At 44.9% G+C, this 24305-nt stretch overlaps 1 protein-coding gene across 1 annotated transcript in view; it reads left to right on the top strand.

Annotated features, from left to right (window-relative positions):
* The first annotated feature begins 1342 nt into the window (after window positions 1–1342).
* napsa (napsin A aspartic peptidase) overlaps window positions 1343–24305 on the top strand; it is a 36514-nt gene continuing 13551 nt past the window's right edge. The window contains 3 exon segments of the mRNA NM_001005701.1: window positions 1343–1452; window positions 11568–11700; window positions 16743–16866. Coding sequence (NP_001005701.1) covers window positions 1394–1452; window positions 11568–11700; window positions 16743–16866 — 316 coding nt within the window. The 5' untranslated portion in view covers window positions 1343–1393.

Genomic DNA, 24305 nt, shown 5'->3' on the forward strand with positions numbered 1-24305 from the left:
GCCTCTCTCCCTGTATTTCTACTTTGCCTCTCTCTCCTAACAGAAAAGGAATTTCTCATCCTGCTGCCCTTTCTTTACTATAGTTCACCCAACTGCACAGGAAGGGCAACTATCTGAAATCATAGGGCCCCATAATACCTATTTAGCAGAGAGTTTACCCCAGGGAGCCTGAATTATTAGCCCAGCACCTATCTGGGCCCCCTGGGCAGTGGGCTCCAGTGGGACCCCAATAGGACAAATGCATTACCTATAGAGCACACTTGACCATGCAGCCAAACCAGATGGGCTACATCCCATTACATGCTTATGGTCTGCCTCTGTCCATTACCCCACAATCCCCACCACTTTTCAATTTGCAAATAACTTTCCCCTACTATGCCCCTGGTAGGATTCATAACTGACCCCCTCTTGGCCACACTGTGCTCTGGATCTCATCTTTATTAAACACAATTTTAAGCAACGTTGCAGTCTACATCAATTAAAAATATGCAGCCTTATGATTTCTGATGTAATAATATGGTTTGGAACCGTTACCTTACCCTGGCCCCCTGTTCCCCTGCTGATCTGACTGGCTCAAAAAATGTAACAGTAGTCGACTTTCCTCAGCCTGCCTTTAGCCTGCATCCTCCCAATCCCACAATTCCCTGCACAAGTCAATAAGAATAGGAATATCACAGTGCAATGCATAGTGGGTTATGTAGTTCCTGCATGCTGTCTGTAAGCTGTGAATCCTGCTAGGATTTCAAATGATGTAGAAAAATGAGAAGAACAGTTTTGCAGCTGGATTTCAGCATATAAAATATTCATACTTTTTGAAGGAACAGATTACAGTGATAGGTGCATTAGGGGTCTCTGTGTTGTGTAGGGCTCTTTTACAAATTTTGGTTTGAAAGCCAGAGTTCCCCTTTAAGGTAAATAGGGGTATTAAGGGGCATTGTATGTCTAGTGACACTATTCCTTTAAAATGTATAAGTTCCTTTTTTTATCTCATATTAATAATAGTAGAAATGCACCGCTGTTGCATCAGGAAAAGGGTAAACAAGCACTCCTAGCCGCGCTCCTAGCTGAGGCTAATGACCACTTCCCCTTTCCGCCCAGCTAAATGAAACTGACAGTTAGTTTGATCTCATGATTAGTGTCATGCGACTGTATCTTCATAGAGACAGGCTTGTTGACTGAACAGAAAGTGCAAATTTCTGGACACATTCACACACCCACATACACACAGTCACTAGGGCAAGTTCCCAGCTGCCAGCCCACTTGCTTGCAAAACTACGAGAACACTTAGTGCAGCTGAGAAGTTTACAGTAAAAGCCATTAGAGAGGCAGCTGAGGGGAAGGGGCAGCTCTCTGTACTTGTACTTACTAAACTAAGAACTGCTTTGCACCCAGCATGAAGCCTAACATCTTTATACTTTTACTCCTGGTTTGGACCACAGATGCACTCATACGGTAAGTGCCCTAATTATTCAGGAAATTCAGTGTAACAAATAATGATCTATCATTTAGCTGTACCGGCACAGGTGCATCAGGATCTGCTTTTGGGATTCTGAACTTGGTGCCCACAATTAATACTTGCCAATAGTTTAGTCACTGCAACTAGAGTTCATTGCAGATACATAACCCTGTACTTATCCTATGGCACTTGGAATAAACAATTTAGAGCTGATCCCCCTAAGGGAGAAAATGTAATGGATGGAAGGGGAATACCATTGAGTTGGGGTGAGATTTGGCATTAAATGCTTCATTACTGATCATTTATCCTTGGATCTATAGCAAGTACCCTGTTTGCACCTCTGTTTCACATCAGGTTATGGGCTAAGGAGGTCCACAGATTTATAAATATGGCCCCTAATGTTAGATACATTTTTAGCCGAAAACAGTTGATATGTTGCAACCAGTATGCACTAACTTTAAAACTGGCAGCAGAGGACATACCACTGGGTATTAGGGATAATAAAAGGGCTATACATGTTGCTTTACTGCATTTACAGCTATTTACAAGGCAACCTTGTATATTTACAAACATTTTAACATAACGGAACAGAACATAGATAAGATAATTTGTTTCCCCTGAGGGTGTTAACTCCTCTGCACATCAGATTTGTACTTGCTAAATTCAGGAACTACTACTGTAGAGCGATGGCAGAAACAGCATACAGTCGGCTGGATTATAAAGGAAGGTGACTGCACTCAGATGCCACAAATAAGCCAAAAAGTTCAATATTTTCCTATGTTTACCAAAAGCTTCTTGACTGTATCAGTGCATCAGAATGTGTTTCTTTTGGGTGTTAGAGCTCAGCTCAGTGGCATTGCTGAGCTCTATCACCCTCAACATTTTTTTTCTGCGCTAGAACTACAGTATTTGTGGATTGGTATTTTTTCCCCTAGCAACAGGCAGTTTCAATTTACCTCAATGACAGGCCATTGGGACACATTTGGGTGTTTCTCCTCTTGCTGAAAACCATCAGCATGTTGCATGGGCCTAAAGGATAAGTAATGTCTAAAAACGACCAGACATAATAAATTGGGCAAGTCGGCACTTTGTAATACTACTGTATTTATCTATATAATGGTTTTAGTACCCAGAATCAGTTTGTAATCTAGCTACGGGGCTTTACTTGATTAAAGGGTACAGTACAGTAACATTACTTATTACCTGGTTACCCTATAATTTGCATTTAATTCTTGTCCTATCCCTTACATTTTGTGAAAGAGCTTTTATGCAGAGAATGGTCAGGCCACAAAACTTACAATGCACAAAGGTACATTATCCTGACTAGGTTTGGACTGGGATTCAAAATAGGCCATAACATTTTAAGTAGACAGAGGCCCAAACAGCACCCCCACAAGCCCAATAAATAGTGACTGTCCATTGCATCTTACAGCAGCCCCTCTGGTATTTACCAGAGCCCACAAGTTGCCAGTCCGGGCCTGATTCTGACCATCTATTAACCATCTATTAAACAGGGTCTTCTTGATTCACATGATGCCCAGGGGAATCGTTGCATACATTTTCTTTGTCATGACAGACAAGGTTGCTTCACTGAAATGACTAAGCATGGGTTAATAAGGGTTCCTGCTGTCTCAAAGGAAGTCCAAATAGACCAACTGCAGGAGGCAGGGCTTCTATATAACAGGTTGTAAAATTAGAAAGAGTCAAACATGACTTTGTGGGCTGGTAGTGAAGTGACCTCTCACAGATCACCCTTACGTATCTGCTTGGAAATCTTTGCTACTTCTAGAGCAATGTTTATTTCGCCACACACTGCTTATGGAACCGTACAGGGTGGCAGCAGCTTCACCTTACATTCTGAGTGGGAGGGCAAAGCACAGGCTGCATTCAAAAATATTATTTAAATTTCACCCCCCGGAACAAAGCTAGCGGTTTAACGATTTTTAGAAATAATTTTGTTTATATCATTTTCAGTTATTATTCTCTGTAATTGAATGTATGTATGTAGCGTTTCATAATACAACAGTTTCCAAAAATGTCATGCTTTCTGGACATGGGGACACATTTTGAAAAGTACAGACTAAATGAATATTATGTACGGCTGCTTTTAGGACTGTTCTATTTCTTAGTGTTAATGGAGCTTGAAAGCTGTAAATTGATGCATTTCAAGGGAAAGTAAACCCTACAGAAGTGGGACTTTTTACTTATGCTCAGTAATACATCTGAGCTTCCATTTGCTGAAATGGCTGAAATGTTTGTTTCAGCAACTGGACCTGTCACGGGTTTGCTGAAGATCGATCCAATATCAGTTCTGGTAATTTCCACTTTCTACCTCCTGGTCTAGAAAAGTCTTGAGCTGCTAAATCATTTTGAGCACCTCTAGCAGCAATTTTATGTTTAGGAAAAGTTCTTTCCTTGATGGGCAATAAGTGACCACAGAGCTGTCTTTAGGGGTAGCAGGAGTAGGGAGATAAATCTCCCTAAGGGAGGGTGGTATCCAGTGAAGCCCATGTAACATAAGAGCAGAAATTTCCAGCGGTGCTTTCCATACTGGCCATTCAACTCCAGCTTACAGGAGGACTGGTAACTGGGAGGGAAAGGATCGGGGTGCTGGGGTAAAGAATATATGGACTCTTCAGACTCTTCGACTAGCATCAGAGCAAAAGCAGAACTTTATATCGGAGTTGGCAAACCTGTGGCGCTTCTGTTGTACTGGGAAATACAACTCCCAGAACCCACCAACAGCGTAGAAAGCTAAAGAGCTATAGTCAGGTCACTGATAATGGCATTCAATTTTGCCCCAGCCCTGCAACTACTAAAGAAAGCCCTGATATACTCAGTATTCCTAAGAAAAGCTGTTTTAAGATACCTACAGCCTAATCATACAGTAGCAAAGGCTTCTGCACTGTTAGACTGTGTCTATACGTGGCCAAACCAGTGACCTTTTCAAATGCCTCTTTTCTTAGAAATAGTCATCAAGCCTTGCATTGTGGTATATTGCTTTGAGATCTATGGGAGTAATTACAGGGCAAAATAGCCGGCATGGGGACTCATTAATTTTATAAAGCCAGGCTATCCGACCTTTTTCGTTGCTGGGGAACAACAACAGCCAAGAGCAGTGTCAGTCTGGGTCTCCTAGGGACCACCAGAAAACCTGACGGCCTGGGCCCACTCTTGCAGCAATTAAATATAGATCGTAATATACGATATAGGTTTTTATATAGGTCCGCAGTTGAAATAAGGATGGGCTGATGGAAATTCTCCTAGGCTGGGACCAACCACAGCCTGGACCAATCCCAAAACCCATTCTTACACCAGTACATGCTGCCTTGCTATTCATACTGTCCCACAAATGCAGTTCCTTTCCCAGGGAAGGGTAAATGTACGGGGTCCATATTTCCTTTCCTATTGCATACAAAAGCTATTTTTCAGAGCCCCACACAGATAGGGGTCCATAGCGATTCCTCCAACATGTACCCCCTAAAGGCAGCCCTCATTAAAGGAGGACATAAATGGCAGCAGTGATGCAGGCAGCCCCTGAGAGTATGAAGGCATTATTCAGCATTATGTGTTATGAAGAGTTCCTTGTTTGCTGCACCGCTCTGCCCTTTCCTCTGTCCTCCACAGGCTGTGTGCAGTGCTTGCTTGGCATATGGATTGCTCACTGAATAGCAATTAGAAGTAGGGGGGTCTTATGCTTCAGCTCCATACTACAGAGGTAAAACCAGCAGGGGGCTTAAGTAAAGCAAATGTAAAGCAGCCACAATTACATCTTATTAGCATTTTATTAAATATTTGTGTGGTCCTCAGACATGTAAGCCACATTGTCCCATATTTCTTAAGGATCTGTGCCCAGGGGCAATTCATCTGACCCAATACCATCCGCTCCCATGCTTACCCTTTGCCAAGGGGTGCTGCATCACTAGCGCAGAGGTTGCAGTTGCACCATCTGTATTAGGAAAGCCAAATTTCTGATTTAAAAAAGGATTTTTGATTTGCCACCCTTGCTTTCATGGCAAGCTCCTGAAACGAGCAGAAATTAAACTTCTCAGCTTGACAACAGGTAAATGAGTCACTTTGACTGACCCACTAGCCCTTAACTCCAGGCAAAGCTAATATTTGGCCTAATAGGGCCCTTGAAGCCTGGGGTTGGACAGAGCAATGAATTACAATAGGCAAACATTATGTCAAGATGACATTCCAGTGGATAGCAGCTGCAGAACTGGATCGATGTCTGCTGTATGAGGCTAAGCACTCAGCGTCACTGCCTCTCTGTCATCAGATCCCTGCCACCCTTGGCACAAGTAAAATTCAGACACCCGCCCCACGTGACGTGAATCAGGGAAAGTGACTTACTGACCACTTTCTTTTGCACTGATTTGCCCTTCCTCTGCCAGTTCCAAGATGATTTAGAAAGTGACTGATAGGCAGAACTAAACCTTGAGAGATTTAAGAGGAGCCACTGTAGCCCCAAGATTCCCTGTCTTGCAGATTGGCGGGATTATTGGGAATTATGTGTTTTTACCCTCATTTCTCTGTGTGCACTACAACCTCTTGTGTGAGCTGGTCTTAAAACTTACATGCATGTGGATGAGTGCGGTGCTTAAAGGTCACATTGCCTTTGCTCTTTTTAATAATTTAAGTTGAATGTGGTGAGTACCCTTAACCTACTTACAAAATCTTTTAGTAGATTCTTTGCAGTAGTGGAAATGTCTGCTTTATAATATGGATATACCTTAACCATCAGTCTTGGGGCTTCTGTAAGATGCCATAGACATAGACACTATTTATTGGGCTGGTGGGGGGCTGTTTGGGCCTTTGTGTACTTGAAATGCCAGGGTCTGTTTTGGATCCCAGTCCAGACTTGCAGTGGACAGATAAATCACAAGAACTCTACCGTAAAAATGCAACTTTTCTAATTGCAGGGGGGGGAAACCAATGACCAAAGGAAGTATGAGGGATTCAGATGCATACCCCTTTGTTCACTGACAATCTAATAGGTTGGTAGGATGGCAGTTAATACATTTTCACTTGCATTAATAACCACTGGGCGCACTTCCAGAAGTCAGACTGGACTAATATCTCACTAGAGTTCAGTAGGAAGACATACTGTATAAGGTTATCCTGGGAACCATGTATAGCTGTTATGGGTTGGATGATAAGTTTATGTTGGTCCCCAGGAGGCCAGAGGACCAGTTTGAGATAATGGTACACTCCATGAATCCAAGGTGAAAAAGTCAATTTCAGGTTCTCTCAAGACATCCATCTAGTGACAAGTAACTACCACCTGGACACAAGCCTTACATACGTGTCTCCCATTTCTTGAGGACGCCACTTGTAGCAAAGAGAAGGGCCACTTAGGGAATGGATATATACTATATATATATATATATATATATATATTTTTATATATAAATCTGTTCTATTGGATTATTTAGGTCAGTTTCATGTTTAGTTTAGCTAGACATTTAGATGCTCATTACTGGGAGCCTCATTTGACATGGTGGTCTTTTTCCTGAAAAACGACTTATGGTTACTCCATATAAGAGCTTCTTTTTGTCATAGCCAAGATCCCTTTATCTGAGGATGTTAATGAATAATAAAATGGTGGCTGACCTTCACCCATTATCCTGTCTCAGTCCTGTCAGCGATGCCTTTCTAGTTAATCTGGTAAGGGCCTCTGTAATAATTTACTTCAAATGACCTATTTGTGGGGGATTAGTGGCCTCCAGAGTGTTGGTTCTCTACCAAACCTTTCTTTTGTCTCTGGTTTTAACTCCTTGACAGGGATCATTTTGGATAACCACCATCACTTTGGGGCCACGTTGCTATGTGTGCCCCCTCCACATAGCCACACACACATCCAAACTGAACAAAGAGGAGACAATGCTCGGTGTCACTGTAGAGTTGGCTTTAGGCAGAGCAGAGGAGGCATTTGTTTTGGGATCAAAGCCCCAGAGAGGGCCTGGAACATAATAATGATGAGGTGTACAAATTGAACTTTTCAAATGGTCTTCAAATAGTTTTTTAAATATTTGTCTTCTTCTGACTGACCCCAGCAGACAAAACACTATTGCTCTGTGAGTTTACAATTTTATTGCAATTGTTACTTTTTATGACAGGTATGGGACCTATTATCCAGAAGGCTCGGGAACTGGGTTTTCCAGATAAGGGGTCTTTCTGTTATTTGGATCTTAATATGTTAAGTCTACTAAATAATAATTTAAATTATTAATTAAACCCAATAGGCTTGTTTTGCCTACGATAATGATTAATTATATCTAAAGGTGGCCATACACGGACCGATTTTTTACTTACAAACGACCGATTCCCGAACAATCCGATGCTATCGTTAAGTTATCGTATAGTTGGTGGTGTACGAACGATCGTCGGCCCACTAAACGAGCCGACATTATCGTCCCCAAAATCGATCGGCCAGGTTTAAAAATTTTGGTCGTTTAACGATAAAATCTGCCAGTTGGTGTGAGTGTCAGACATTTGTCTTTCAACGATTGTTCTCTGCGCATGTCACGATTGCCAGCAGCGGAAGTCAACGACATTCGATCGTACGTAGATGTACGATCGTACGTATTTTACGATAATGATGCGACGAAATCTTTCCCGAATTATCGTTGCCCGTGGATGGCATATCGTATGGGAACTCGATCGCCATACGATCGTTTGTCGATATAATCGTTCATCGCACAACGAGCGAAATCGCCTCGTGTATGGCCACCTTTAGTTGGGATCAAGTACAGGTACTGTTTTATTATTACAGAGAAAAGGGAATCATTTAACCATTAAATAAACCCAATAGGGCTGTTCTGCCCCCAATAAGGGGTAATTATATCTTAGTTGGGATCAAGTACAGGTACTGTTTTATTATTAAAGAGAAAAGGGAATCATTTAACCATTAAATAAACCCAATAGGGCTGTTCTGCCCCCAATAAGGGGTAATTATATCTTAGTTGGGATCAAGTACAGGTACTGTTTTATTATTACAGAGAAAAGGGAATCATTTAACCATTAAATAAACCCAATAGGGCTGTTCTGCCCCCAATAAGGGGTAATTATATCTTAGTTGGGATCAAGTACAGGTACTGTTTTATTATTACAGAGAAAAGGGAATCATTTAACCATGAAATAAACCCAATAGGGCTGTTCTGCCCCCAATAAGGGGTAATTATATCTTAGTTGGGATCAAGTACAGGTACTGTTTTATTATTACAGAGAAAAGGGAATCATTTAACCATTAAATAAACCCAATAGGGCTGTTCTGCCCCCAATAAGGGGTAATTATATCTTAGTTGGGATCAAGTACAAGGTACTGTTTTATTATTACAGAGAAAAAGGAAATATTTTTTTAACATTTTAATTATTTGCTTAAAATGCAGTCTATGGGAGATGGGCTTCCTGTAATTTAGAAGCTTCTGGATATGGGTTTCCTGATAATGGATCCCATACCTGTGCGTATCTTTCTATTCAGTTCCTTTCATATTTATATTCCGGTCTCTCAATCAAACTACTACCTGATTGCTAGGGTAATTTGGACCCTAGCAACCAGATAGCTGCTGACATTCCAAACTGGAGAGCTACTAATAAAAAAAAAAGCTAATAAACCACGAATAATAAAAAATGTAGACCAATTCCAAATTCTTTCAAAATATTACTCTCTACATTATACTAAAAATGAATTTAACCGTGAACAACCCCTTTGAGGATCCCCCACTGTGTGTTTTACCATACCCTTGACTGGAAATCTGCTCCACTGTTCACATTGCAAGACTTTCTATTTTTCCCGAATGAATAAGAACATCTGAGAGACTGCTGTGTGCTGAAAATAGGATCTGTCACAAGAAGATCGGTACTTTTCTACACAAGTCGGAAGCACTTGCTTTAATGCACATATATATATATAATCTCCCCCATACATTATTGCATATATCCCTATGTCACCATTTAAATGATTCAACACATAAAATCCAACTGTAATTATTCCCTCTGTGCCTCTGTACATGCACTTAGCCTGTTACGTCACTAGCATTATGTAATATAGGTCCCATTTCAGCTGCACATGTATGTCATGTCTGTGCCTTACTGACGCCGGCAATAGAAGCTGTTTTACTTGAATGGCAGCAGCTTTCTCTTTTATTAACGGTGATTAAACATTGTTATGCTGTGCTACTATCATGTTGTGTAAGAAGGCATAATAAATAACAGCACCTTTTTAATGAGGAAGGTTAAAATCACTGAGGGGTGCCAAATGTTAGGCACCGTTGTACTGTGATCCCCGGTCCCACCCTATTGGTTTAGTATTCATTCTGGGTGTATATTTTTCCTTTAAGCTCAAAATCTCGAAGGCATGAGTGGACGGATAACCTTCCTGTAGAATGTTACTATGGGGAAGTTATTTCTATTTGTATGTAAATAAATATCAAAGAGAGGGAATAAACTACTATAGGTATAGACCAAAAAATGGGACCATGATAAACTTCAATGAAGTGAAATTTCCAGGGTCGGACTGGGCCACCAGGGCACCAGGAAAAAACCCTGATGGGCCCCGGCAGCCCAGACCCAAACCCCACAGGGCACTCCCGCGATCCGCTGGTCTCCCTCCCGCCTGACACTCGGGGGAGGTGGTCAGAGTGTTTTGGGGGTTCCTGCGGGGGGGGGGGGGTGAAGGCGGCGATGGCCATTGGTGGTGCAGGGGCCCCTGAGGCAGAAGCCCCGGTGGGCCCTGCACCCCCAATCCGACCCTGGAAATGTCCTTCTGCAATAGACAGTAGGGTTTAAAAGGAAGTATGTAGGTAATCAGTTCTAAACCAAACCTTAGGCCTGGGCTAGAATGCTTTGTTTAATCTAGGTCCTATTATAAAAAGGTTCAGAAACTGTGCTCTATCCAATATTACAGTTACAATATGTTAAGCAAAATGCAAAATGGATTCTGGGGTTCAGTGCCTTTCTGTCCCACACTAAAGCTGCCCATGTTGTTGTTGTTGTATCTGTATTCTATATGCTGAGAGCAGAATCAGCCACTGTAAGCCTCGTACAAACACGTCCGTCTGCACTTGTTCTTTCCATTCCCATTAAAGAGCAGAAGGGATGCGCTTTAAGTACAGTTACATTTACTGGAGCAGAGAACAAGAAGAGTGGAAGAGGCTATCACTTACTGCAGCCATCAGATGTCTAGTCTGGCAGCTCTCCCTCCTAGACTCCACTGGTCATCTTGCTTTAATGTATACCTACCAGAAAGAGGCACTCAAGAGAGGATGCTCTTACAATATGGCTCCATATCATTCCAAACAGTCTGTACAGCCCATGTTTAAGCTTTTAAGACTGTTTTGTTTTAGCCTTAAAGCCACAAGTTATAATCAAAGTGAAATTGTTGCATAAAGAGACACCTCTCATGTCAATATATTTTATTGCTCTTCTATGGCAGCTAGAGGTTGGCTTTAATTGGCCTGCCATGGTACCAAAGTATCTCCTGTTGGGCCTGACCACCAGAATTGCCCATAAGACTTTTCTTATTCTATATATATATATATATATATATATGAAATAATTGGGCAGGCATGGATTTGCAGCGAATTTCCGCATTTCGGCATCGGTGGATTGTTTCGCGAAGAACATTTGGCGTGCAACAGTTTTTGACATGCTTACAGACAGCATGCAGGAACTACATTGCGCTGTGATGTTCCTTTCCTTATTGACATCACGTGTGCAGGGAATTGTGGGATTGGGAGGATGCAGGCTGAAGGCAGGCTGAAGATTACTGTTACTTTTGTTAGAGTCACAAAGTAGTCAACCAGATCAGCAGGGGAACAGGAGGCGGGGCTTAGGGAACGGTTCCAAACCATATTATTACATTAAAATTATTTAAGCCAATTGTTTTGCCTCCTGACTGTCACCCTAAGACAATGACACCCCCCTTACTGGCTATACCCCAGTGGGAAATTCTCCCCCCATAACTGCAGCTAGCCATTACTGTAACTCTTCATTCTCATTGCACAGTTCTATTGTATTGCCATTGAGGTCCAACAAATCTCATATACAACAAGGATACAATATTTGATTTTCAGATATGTGTTAATGGTGTTCATTTTATTTTTAGAATACCCCTGAAGAAATTTCCTTCCATCAGGCGCACCTTAAGTGACAGCATGACCAAGGAAGAATTTAATGGTGCCACAAAGGAATTTCTAAAGCAACAGACGATCCCTGAGAAACTTACTAACTACTTAGATGTGAGTAACTCTATAATCTAAGGTCACACAGGCAGGTGGGACACCCAGTTTAGCCCTACCAGATTATGATCTAGCTACAGGATGCCAGCCTCCAATGTCACAAAAAGGCTCAAAACACTTAGGGGCTGATTTACTAACCCACGAATCCGACCCGAATTGGAAAAGTTCCGACTTGAAAACGAACATTTTGCGACTTTTTCGTATGTTTTGCGATTTTTTCGGATTCTGTACGAATTTTTCGTTACCAATACGATTTTTGCGTAAAAACGCAAGTTTTTCGTATCCATTACGAAAGTTGCGTAAAAAGTTGCGCATTTTTCGTAGCGTTAAAACTTACGCGAAAAATGCGCAACTTTTCGCGTAAGTTTTAACGCTACGCAAAATGCGCAACTTTTTACGCAACTTTCGTAATGGATAGGAAAACTCGCGTTTTTACGCAAAAATCGTATTGGTAACGAAAAATTCGTAAAGAATCTGAAAAAATCGCAAAACATACGAAAAAATCGCAAAGTACCGATCATTACGAAAAAAACGCAATCGGACTCCATTCGACCCGTTCGTGGGTAAGTAAATCAGCCCCTTAGTTGCACCATTATACTTGGTATTTGATTGCCATGCAGCATTGACCATAGGCCAGTTCTTTATAAGACTGTTCAGTTTTGGTCTCCAGGGCTTAAACGGGACATTATTAAATTAGAGAGGGTCCAGAGAAGGGCAACTAAGCTAGTAAAAGGGTATGGAAAGTCTCAGTTATGAGGAAAGACTGGCCAAGTTGGGTCTGTTAACACTGGAGAAGAGGTGCTTAAGAGGTGACATGATAACTATGTATAAATATATAAGGGGATCATATAATAACCTTTCTAATGTTTTATTTACCAGTAGGTCCTTCCAATGGACACGAAGGCACCCACTCCGTTTAGAAGAAGGGAGGTTCCGTTTAAATATTTTGAAAGGATTTTTTACTGTGAGAGCTGTGAAGTTGTAGAATTCCCTCCCCGAATCAGTCATACTGGCTGATACATTATATAACTTTAAGAAGGGGCTGGATGGATTCTTAGCAAGTGAGGGAATACAGGGGTAGGGGAGATAGCTCTCAGTACAAGTGAGGGAATACAGGGGTAGGGGAGATAGCTCTCAGTACAAGTGAGGGAATACAGGGGTAGGGGAGATAGCTCTCAGTACAAGTGAGGGAATACAGGGGTAGGGGAGATAGCTCTCAGTACAAGTGAGGGAATACAGGGGTAGGGGAGATAGCTCTCAGTACAAGTGAGGGAATACAGGGGTATGGGAGATAGCTCTCAGTACAAGTGAGGGAATACAGGGGTAGGGGAGATAGCTCTCAGTACAAGTGAGGGAATACAGGGGTAGGGGAGATAGCTCTCAGTACAAGTGAGGGAATACAGGGGTATGGGAGATAGCTCTCAGTACAAGTGAGGGAATACAGGGGTATGGGAGATAGCTCTCAGTACAAGTTGATCCAGGGACTGGTCCGATTGCCATCTTGGAGTCAGGAAGGAATTTTTTCCCCTCTGCGGCAAATTTGAGAGGCTTCAGATGGGGTTTTTGCCTTTCTCTGGATCAACTAGCAGTTAGGCAGGTTATATATAGGCATTTTGGTTGAACATGATGGACGTACGTCTTTTTTCAACCTAACTTATTATGTTACTGTGTTACTATGTAAGACTCGAGTTGCTCACAACCCCTTTAATGTTGCTCCTAGTGGCCTCAAAATAGTTGCCCATTTTTAAATCTGTGTCTTGGAGGCATAAAGTGTGTACTTTACAAACAGAGCCTCCTGCAGTCTTCCAGTCCACATTGGACCACCGCAGCCCTTATTTGTCATCCCCCCATGAACTTTTTTTCATGCTTCATGGGTTAAAAATGTTGGGGACCTCTGCTCAAGGGCATCTTACTATGCTCACCATGTAATAGCTTTAGTCCTAGGGGAACACAGCAGGGCATTTCAAGAAATGTGCCCATGATTCTTATGTCTCTTGTCTGGCCCCAACCCTACTGAATGAGACATGTATAAAGAGCCAGTACTGCACAGTAAAGGAAATTACTCTTCTAACGCCCCAAGTTAAACTAAGTTTTGTAATATTTTTAAATATTTGCACAACTGACGGCAAGAGGTGCCCAGACATTACTGAAATGTGGTCTTTGTTCAGAGACCTTAAAACAGCAAGATTTACTGTTGCCATGGAAAATGTAACCTAATTAAATGATCAAGTGAAAATTGCCCATCGTTTTATTCAGCTAATAAAGCCAAGAGCTCATTTACTAAACTTCAGGACTAATGTTGTATGTGATTTTATTTGCATTAATGGGGTAGTTTGCCTTTAAATTAACCTTATGTATAATGTAAACAGTAATATTGTAAGACAATTTGCAATTGGTCTTGTTTATTTGGTTTTTTTTTAATGATTTAGATTTTTTTTCAGCAACTGTCCAGTTTGCAATTTTTAGCAGCTATCTGGTTGCTAGTGCCCAATTTACCCTAGCAACCAGGCAGTGATTTTAATGAGAGACTTAAATATGAATAGTTAAGCACCTGAATAGAAAGATATTTATTTAAAGGTAACAATAACATTGTAGCCTCTCGGAGGCTACTGGCAAATGGAATCAGTGACCTTCCATCCTACCCCTTTAAAGCACAGGGCTGTTGTATGGTTTCCCACAACCAGCAGCTCTATGCAACTTAAACAGACACTATCATCAGAATAAGCAGTGTTCTCTGACAGTTGAATTTATGCAAGTTAATGCAGATTTGGGGAAAAAAGGTTTATTTAATTTTATAAAATGAACAGACTTTTTTTACTTGACATATTTATAGTAGGTGTATTTAACCCACTACATTATATACTGATAAAGGCAACACTTTTCTCTTGGGCCTTTATCACACTGCAGGTTCTATTAGTATACCATATTCCTGTATAATGGGGGGGGGGGAGCTGCCTATACATTTGAGCCCAACTGACAGTAAATAATTCAGTAGCAGACATTGCATAACACAGTGGCGCTTCCTAATAGAACCACAGAATCCCAGGGGACACTAAGGGACACTAACACTTCTCTTTCTTACTCACTTATTATTTGCCTTTATGCTGTTTACAATTACTTGCAGTTAATTTGATTTATATATTTTTAATTAAACTACATAGATGTAAACTCTGGAAGTCCTGGGTCTGTAACCTATGCCCCATGAGAGTTTTCCAACTGAACCAGGGACTTTGTGACCAATTCTTGTCCCTAGTTTATATAAGGGAGGAGAGCATAATGGCTCATATCCCTGGTCTTCACCTCGTACCAGGTGTGCTTGGGCCTGGAGCATAAGGCAAGCTTTGGGGGTCTTGTAATTTCAGGTGTAGGGCTGTGATTGGCTGACTGCTACATCAATCAGTGCAGAGTCCTATTTGGATTTCAGACATACTGAACAGGATGGCTAAAGACAACCTGACAGGTGGCAAAGCCTAGTCTACACTGTCATCGAATATTTATAGGAGCTGTGAGTTAGATAGACCAGGTTAAAAGGAGTTTTGCTCTACTGGGGCATAGTAATGTGGATTTAGAACTGCCCAGGCGACACCCATGTAAATGTAGGGACCACAATCTGAAAAGGAACTCTCACTAGAGGGGACTTATTTCACTGAGGCGACACTCTACTGGTAAGAATCACATCATTACTAGCTCTTAGGGGTAATGGAGCTTGATCACTTAATCTTTGGTATACCACAACACTTGCACATGTGCCTCAGTACATCAGATTAATAAACCTTTTTTCATTCTTGCTGCAATGGTGTATGTCTGATAGTTACAGCAGCATCACACATTTCCTTCAGCACCTTGTGAGGGCCCAGATGAGAGAAAGGGCCACATGAAGGGCTGTTTGGGCCTTGAAATACCAGGGCTTGGGTAAATGGTAAACGTTTGGTGTTAAAGTGAATAAGGGGGATAATTAAAGAAGAAGGAAATGCATTTTGGCATTTTATTGTCAATAGATAAGCTAAATAGTGCAAGATAGAATGCTATATTTATTCTGTAGAAAGCTTTACAATACCTGAGTAAATAGCCCTAGAAACCGCCCCCCCCCTGTTTGTTTGAGATAGCAGCTGCCATTTTAGCTTGGTCTGACTTTACTTCCAATCAGCAGGGTACAGGCAGGGAAAAGCTCTCAGATTACAGCAGAGAGGGGAGGGGGGAGGATGGAGAAAAGAGGGGGAGAGAGCAGAGAGGAGAAAACTGAGCAGACTTGTGTCGTGCCCTGATGGATTTTTCTGAGAAAAGGAAGTCTGACACAGAAGATCATGTATAGAGAATAAAAGGAAAGAAATGTTGTGTTTCTTTTCACTGAGGAATCAGAGCAACAATTCAGTGCTTATAGCTGTATTTACATAGACCTTTCTGATAAAGCTTACTTATGCTTACAAAATACTGTAAATCAGCACATGTACCAAGAGATACCTAGATACTGTATATGCCACTGCCCAGGCAAGTCCAGCCCTCTGTTTGGATATAAACTATTTAATCAGAATAGGATTACAAATAAAACTTATAACACATAAATTAAAAAGTGTTTGTTTCCCTTTAAGAAGAAAAGCACCCACACCCATAATGTAAAATGGTGTAAAACATAAAACATAATAGTCAGAGCCAAAAGCTACCATTAACAGGCAAGTATACTTAATGCATTGCGGAGATCAATACATCACATAGCAGGCATATTAAGCATGCGGGTTTAGACATAGGGATAAACATGTCAATAGTATAAAAGGCCCTTCTACAAAAAAAGAATAAATCCAATCTGGCAGCAGATACAATGCAGTAACAGCTCTTCATTAGTGTCTTCATATATGAGTCCTTAAAGGGCCAATAACATGCACTATTAATACGCTGTCACATGCTGCAGTGGGTTATGGTATGGAAATGCTTTGAAGAAAATTTGAATGATGGAAACATAATCACTTTAATAACTCGATTTGAGCGCCACATTTCTAGTTTAATATGTGAGCATCTTCTGATTGCATTTCTCTTCTCCCATCAAGGCACAGTACTATGGTGAGATCTTCATTGGGACTCCACCGCAGAAGTTTGCTGTCATATTTGACACAGGTTCTTCTAATCTCTGGGTTCCGTCCATTAAGTGCTCCTTCTTCGATTTTGCATGCTGTAAGTTACCAATCCAGTACAGTCCCTTCCCAGAAGCTATTATCCCCACTACTATAAGCACCATCTCTCCCTACTATACCTGCTATCCCACAGCCACAGTCCCTTCCCAGAGGCTATTATCCCACTGCTACTATAGGCACCATCTCTCCCTACTATACCTGCTATCCCACAGCCCCAGTCCCTTCCCAGAGGCTATTATCCCCCCACTGCTACTATAGGCACCATCTCTCCCTACTATATCTGCCATCCCACAGCCCCAGTCCCATCCCAGAGGCTATTATCCCACTGCTACTATAGGCACCATCTCTCCCTACTATACCTGCTATCCCACAGCCACAGTCCCTTCCCAGAGGCTATTATCCCCCCACTGCTACTATAGGCACCATCTCTCCCTACTATACCTGCTATCCCACAGCCCCAGTCCCTTCCCAGAGGCTATTATCCCACTGCTACTATAGGCACCATCTCTCCCTACTATACCTGCTATCCCACAGCCACAGTCCCTTCCCAGAGGCTATTATCCCCCCACTGCTACTATAGGCACCATCTCTCCCTACTATACCTGCTATCCCACAGCCACAGTCCCTTCCCAGAGGCTATTATCCCCCCACTGCTACTATAGGCACCACCTCTCCCTACTATACCTGCTATCCCACAGCCCCAGTCCCTTCCCAGAGGCTATTATCCCCCCACTGCTACTATAGGCACCATCTCTCCCTACTATATCTGCCATCCCACAGCCCCAGTCCCTTCCCAGAGGCTATTATCCCACTGCTACTATAGGCACCATCTCTCCCTACTATACCTGCTATCCCACAGCCACAGTCCCTTCCCAGAGGCTATTATCCTCCCACTGCTACTATAGGCACCATCCCTCCCTACTATACCTGCTATCCCACAGCCCCAGTCCCTTCCCAGAGGCTATTATCCCCCCACTGCTACTATAGGCACCATCTCTCCCTACTATATCTGCCATCCCACAGCCCCAGTCCCTTCCCAGAGGCTATTATCCCACTGCTACTATAGGCACCATCTCTCCCTACTATACCTGCTATCCCACAGCCACAGTCCCTTCCCAGAGGCTATTATCCTCCCACTGCTACTATAGGCACCATCTCTCCCTACTATACCTGCTATCCCACAGCCACAGTCCCTTCCCAGAGGCTATTATCCTCCCACTGCTACTATAGGCACCATCTCTCCCTACTATACCTGCTATCCCACAGCCCAAGTCCCTTCCCAGAGGCTATTATCCCACTGCTACTATAGGCCTCATCTCTCCCTACTATACCTGCTATCCCACAGCCACAGTCCCTTCCCAGAGGCTATTATCCCCCCACTGCTACTATAGGCACCATCTCTCCCTACTATACCTGCTATCCCACAGCCACAGTCCCTTCCCAGAGGCTATTTCCCCCGTTGTTACTATAGGCACGATTTCTCCCTGCTTTTCCTGCTATCAAAGTCCATTACTAAAAGTGCTTTCAAACCAATTTACTACCTGCAACTGATGTTCTGTAGAGTAGATTTCTCTGCTTGGACATGCATTAAAATAGCTCTGAATAGAACCCCTAGGATGGAACTGCAGTAATTTGTAGGCATACCATCAGAAAATAAAAATGTTCATATCACATATGTACATTCAGATATTGCTGAACTACATCTTTCAAACCTCTCAACAGTTAAAACAATATAGATATCTAGTCATCAAAACATGCAGCACTAGGCACACTTCAACCAAAATGAATAACGAGCTTACCCTTATTTTTACGCAATCCCCCTTTACTAGGTTATTGACTAGTAGGCAAAGATAACTGCACTTCCTGTTACCATGGCAGCAGTCTAGAGGAGATAATGCAGTGAATGTGACTTGCATTCTCTGCTTTCATTGCTTAATGCGGGGAGCTCAGCGGATCTATATACAAGGAGAGCACAAGAATTCCTTCCAAAGCATCATCAGTGGAAAAGATGAATAGGGATTTCTATAACAAATGATGTAAAGTGGGTTCAGCTAAGAGGACGATTGCCCTTTAAGGCTCCTCTTAAATTGAATGGAGTTAAAAATAGGTTTATTTGTAAGAAAATAAATGTAATGATGAGGTCCATTGTATTTATTTATTGCTTTTTTGTGAGAGGCCAGTTAAATCCCCTGGGCAGAGGAGAGATTTCCACCCCACTGCATTTGAGATGCATGTTATCCCAAGAGTTGGAGAATTACGAGAATACTCGAGCGAAGGGAAAGCCAGCCTGACGCTCACCATATGCTGCTGTCTTACAACTACCGGCACTGCCACCAACCATAATAGGGCCAGTGCAACCTTTAAAGTGTTACTAATGGGATTTTTTTATTTAATCATAAATGCCTATAATGCTAAACACACACACCCATATATACAGTATATATACGTACAGTATATATGTATGTATGTATATACATATAATATACAGTGAGAAACAGAAGCGCTACTTATAGCTGTAAATGTATTCTATCGTAGTTACCCATAGCAACTATGCATTAAAGAATGTCTGTGCTGGTGGTGAAGTCCATGGGGTGTGTTCCGAAAGGTTGAATTTTGTAGATGTATTTAATTTTTAAACCTCAGCTGCAATAGTAGCAGTTGAGCAGTGGGCTATTATTCCACTGCTACTATAGGCACCATCTCTCCCTACTATACCTGCTATCCCACAGCCACAGTCCCTTCCCAGAGGCTATTATCCCACTGCTACTATAGGCACCATCTCTCCCTACTATACCTGCTATCCCACAGCCCCAGTCCCTTCCCAGAGGCTATTATCCCACTGCTACTATAGGCACTATCTCTTCCTACTATACCTGCTATCCCACAGCCCCAGTCCCTTCCCAGAGGCTATTATCCCCCCACTGCTACTATAGGCACCATCTCTCCCTACTATACCTGCTATCCCACAGCCACAGTCCCTTCCCAGAGGCTATTATCCCACTGCTACTATAGGCACCATCTCTCCCTACTATACCTGCTATCCCACAGCCACAGTCCCTTCCCAGAGGTTATTATCCCCCCACTGCTACTATAGGTACCATCTCTCCCTACTATACCTGCTATCCCACAGCCCCAGTCCCTTCCCAGAGGCTATTATCCCCCCACTGCTACTATAGGCACCATCTCTCCCTACTATACCTGCTATCCCACAGCCCCAGTCCCTTCCCAGAGGCTATTATCCCACTGCTACTATAGGCACCATCTCTCCCTACTATACCTGCTATCCCACAGCCACAGTCCCTTCCCAGAGGTTATTATCCCCCCACTGCTACTATAGGTACCATCTCTCCCTACTATACCTGCTATCCCACAGCCACAGTCCCTTCCCAGAGGCTATTATCCCCCCACTGCTACTATAGGCACCATCTCTCCCTACTATACCTGCTATCCCACAGCCACAGTCCCTTCCCAGAGGCTATTATCCCCCCACTGCTACTATAGGCACCATCTCTCCCTACTATACCTGCTATCCCACAGCCACAGTCCCTTCCCAGAGGCTATTATCCCCCCACTGCTACTATAGGCACCATCTCTCCCTACTATACCTGCTATCCCACAGCCACAGCCCCTTCCCAGAGGCTATTATTCCCCCCACTGCTACTATAGGCACCATCTCTCCCTACTATACCTGCTATCCCACAGCCACAGTCCCTTCCCAGAGGCTATTATCCCCCATTGCTACTATAGGCACCATCTCTCCCTACTATCAGGGCCGCCATCAGAAATCACGGGGCCCCTCACAATAAAGTTTTCTGGACCCCCCCTCCTCCCACACCCCCAATGGCCCCTCCCCCAGCGACCCCTCCCATTAATACAAAGGACATAAAACTTTGGTAGCCAGGGCCCCCTAAAACATTAGTGTCCAGGAGTTACATTGTGCATTGGTGCCAGGGCAGGTACCCCCTAAATCATTGCTAGCCAGCCCAGGACCCCCTAAAACTTAGGTAGCCAGGGCCCCCCTAAACAGGCCCCCCCAAAGCATCCTCCAGCTTCCCCCAGGCCCCCCCAAAGCATCCTCCAGCATCCCCCAGGGCCCCCCCCAAAGCATCCTCCAGCTTCCCCCAGGGCCCCCCCAAAGCATCCTCCAGCTTCCCCCAGGGCCCGCCCCCAAACATCCTCCAGCTTCCCCCAGGCCCCCCACCAAAGCATCCTCCAGCTTCCCCCAGGGGCCCCCCAAAGCATTTTCCAGCTTCCAAGAGGGCCCCCCCAAAGCATCCTCCAGCTTCCCCCAGGGCCCCCCCAAAGCATTTTCCAGCTTCCAACAGGGCCCCCCCCAAAGCATTCTCCAGCTTCCCCCAGGGCCCCCCCCAAAGCATTTTCCAGCTTCCAACAGGGCCCCCCCAAAGCATTCTGCAGCTTCCAACAGGGCCCCCCCAAAGCATTCTGCAGCTTCCCCCAGGCCCCTACCCCAAAGCATTCTCCAGCTTCCCCCAGGCCCCCCCCAAAGCATTTTCCAGCTTCCAACAGGGCCCCCCCACAAAGCTTTCATGTTCCACTGACCAGGAGAGATCAGGCAAAAGTCTATAGACTGTATCATCACTGGCTCTTTTATAGAAGGCCAAAACTATCCTGACAGATACGTATCTGGACTTGTGTCAGCACAAGAGGTATGGTGTTTTATGGACAGTCACCCACAAGTCTAACATCACAAGAGTTGCCTGCCTCCTGCCTGCTGCCTGCTGCCGCTGTGTCCTCCGCTGTGTGCCGCGGCTCCCAGCTACTTCTGCGCTTTTATATGGTTGCGCCCCGTGCGTGTGACGTCAGCACGCACGGGCGCAACCTTATAAAAGCGGAGAAGTAGCGGCACAAAGCGGAGGACGGCACCGGAGGAAGCGAGGGCCCGGACTTGATTAAAGGGGGCCCGAGCTTAGAAAACTTTAGCGCGGCCGGACCCCCTTTAAAGCTAAAAACGTCCGGGTCCCCCTTGTGCCCCCCTGATGGCGGCCCTGCCTACTATACCTGCTATCCCACAGCCACAGTCCCTTCCCAGAGGCTATTATCCCCCCACTGCTACTATAGGCACCATCTCTCCCTACTATACCTGCTATCCCACAGCCCCAGTCCCTTCCCAGAGGCTATTATCCCCCCACTGCTACTATAGGCACCATCTCTCCCTACTATACCTGCTATCCCACAGCCACAGTCCCTTCCCAGAGGCTATTATCCCCCCACTGCTACTATAGGCACCATCTCTCCCTACTATACCTGCTATCCCACAGCCCCAGTCCCTTCCCAGAGGCTATTATCTCACTGCTACTATAGGCACCATCTCTCCCTACTATACCTGCTATCCTACAGCCACAGTCCCTTTCCAGAGGCTATTATCCCCCCACTGCTACTATAGGCACCATCTCTCCCTACTATACCTGCTATCCCACAGCCACAGTCCCTTCCCAGAGGCTATTATCCCCCCACTGCTACTATAGGCACCATCTCTCCCTACTATACCTGCTATCCCACAGCCACAGCCCCTTCCCAGAGGCTATTATTCCCCCCACTGCTACTATAGGCACCATCTCTCCCTACTATACCTGCTATCCCACAGCCACAGTCCCTTCCCAGAGGCTATTATCCCCCCATTGCTACTATAGGCACCATCTCTCCCTACTATCAGGGCCGCCATCAGAAATCACGGGGCCCCTCACAATAAAGTTTTCTGGACCCCCCCTCCTCCCACACCCCCAATGGCCCCTCCCCCAGCGACCCCTCCCATTAATACAAAGGACATAAAACTTTGGTAGCCAGGGCCCCCTAAAACATTAGTGTCCAGGAGTTACATTGTGCATTGGTGCCAGGGCAGGTACCCCCTAAATCATTGCTAGCCAGCCCAGGACCCCCTAAAACTTAGGTAGCCAGGGCCCCCCTAAACAGGCCCCCCCAAAGCATCCTCCAGCTTCCCCCAGGCCCCCCCAAAGCATCCTCCAGCATCCCCCAGGGCCCCCCCCAAAGCATCCTCCAGCTTCCCCCAGGGCCCCCCCAAAGCATCCTCCAGCTTCCCCCAGGGCCCGCCCCCAAACATCCTCCAGCTTCCCCCAGGCCCCCCACCAAAGCATCCTCCAGCTTCCCCCAGGGGCCCCCCAAAGCATTTTCCAGCTTCCAAGAGGGCCCCCCCAAAGCATCCTCCAGCTTCCCCCAGGGCCCCCCCAAAGCATTTTCCAGCTTCCAACAGGGCCCCCCCCAAAGCATTCTCCAGCTTCCCCCAGGGCCCCCCCCCAAAGCATTTTCCAGCTTCCAACAGGGCCCCCCCAAAGCATTCTGCAGCTTCCCCCAGGCCCCTACCCCAAAGCATTCTCCAGCTTCCCCCAGGCCCCCCCCAAAGCATTTTCCAGCTTCCAACAGGGCCCCCCACAAAGCTTTCATGTTCCACTGACCAGGAGAGATCAGGCAAAAGTCTATAGACTGTATCATCACTGGCTCTTTTATAGAAGGCCAAAACTATCCTGACAGATACGTATCTGGACTTGTGTCAGCACAAGAGGTATGGTGTTTTATGGACAGTCACCCACAAGTCTAACATCACAAGAGTTGCCTGCGTCCTGCCTGCTGCCTGCTGCCGCTGTGTCCTCCGCTGTGTGCCGCGGCTCCCAGCTACTTCTGCGCTTTTATATGGTTGCGCCCCGTGCGTGTGACGTCAGCACGCACGGGCGCAACCTTATAAAAGCGGAGAAGTAGCGGCACAAAGCGGAGGACGCCACCGGAGGAAGCGAGGGCCCGGACTTGATTAAAGGGGGCCCGAGCTTAGAAAACTTTAGCGCGGCCGGACCCCCTTTAAAGCTAAAAACGTCCGGGTCCCCCTTGTGCCCCCCTGATGGCAGCCCTGCCTACTATACCTGCTATCCCACAGCCACAGTCCCTTCCCAGAGGCTATTATCCCCCCACTGCTACTATAGGCACCATCTCTCCCTACTATACCTGCTATCCCACAGCCCCAGTCCCTTCCCAGAGGCTATTATCCCCCCACTGCTACTATAGGCACCATCTCTCCCTACTATACCTGCTATCCCACAGCCACAGTCCCTTCCCAGAGGCTATTATCCCCCCACTGCTACTATAGGCACCATCTCTCCCTACTATACCTGCTATCCCACAGCCCCAGTCCCTTCCCAGAGGCTATTATCTCACTGCTACTATAGGCACCATCTCTCCCTACTATACCTGCTATCCTACAGCCACAGTCCCTTTCCAGAGGCTATTATCCCCCACTGCTACTATAGGCACCATCTCTCCCTACTATACCTGCTATCCCACAGCCACAGTCCCTTCCCAGAGGCTATTATCCCACTGCTACTATAGGCACCATCTCTCCCTACTATACCTGCTATCCCACAGCCACAGTCCCTTCCCAGAGGCTATTATCCCCCACTGCTACTATAGGCACCATCTCTCCCTACTATACCTGCTATCCCACAGCCCCAGTCC

This window comes from Xenopus tropicalis, chromosome 7, assembly GCF_000004195.4.
Source record: "Xenopus tropicalis strain Nigerian chromosome 7, UCB_Xtro_10.0, whole genome shotgun sequence".
Lineage (NCBI taxonomy): Eukaryota > Metazoa > Chordata > Amphibia > Anura > Pipidae > Xenopus > Xenopus tropicalis.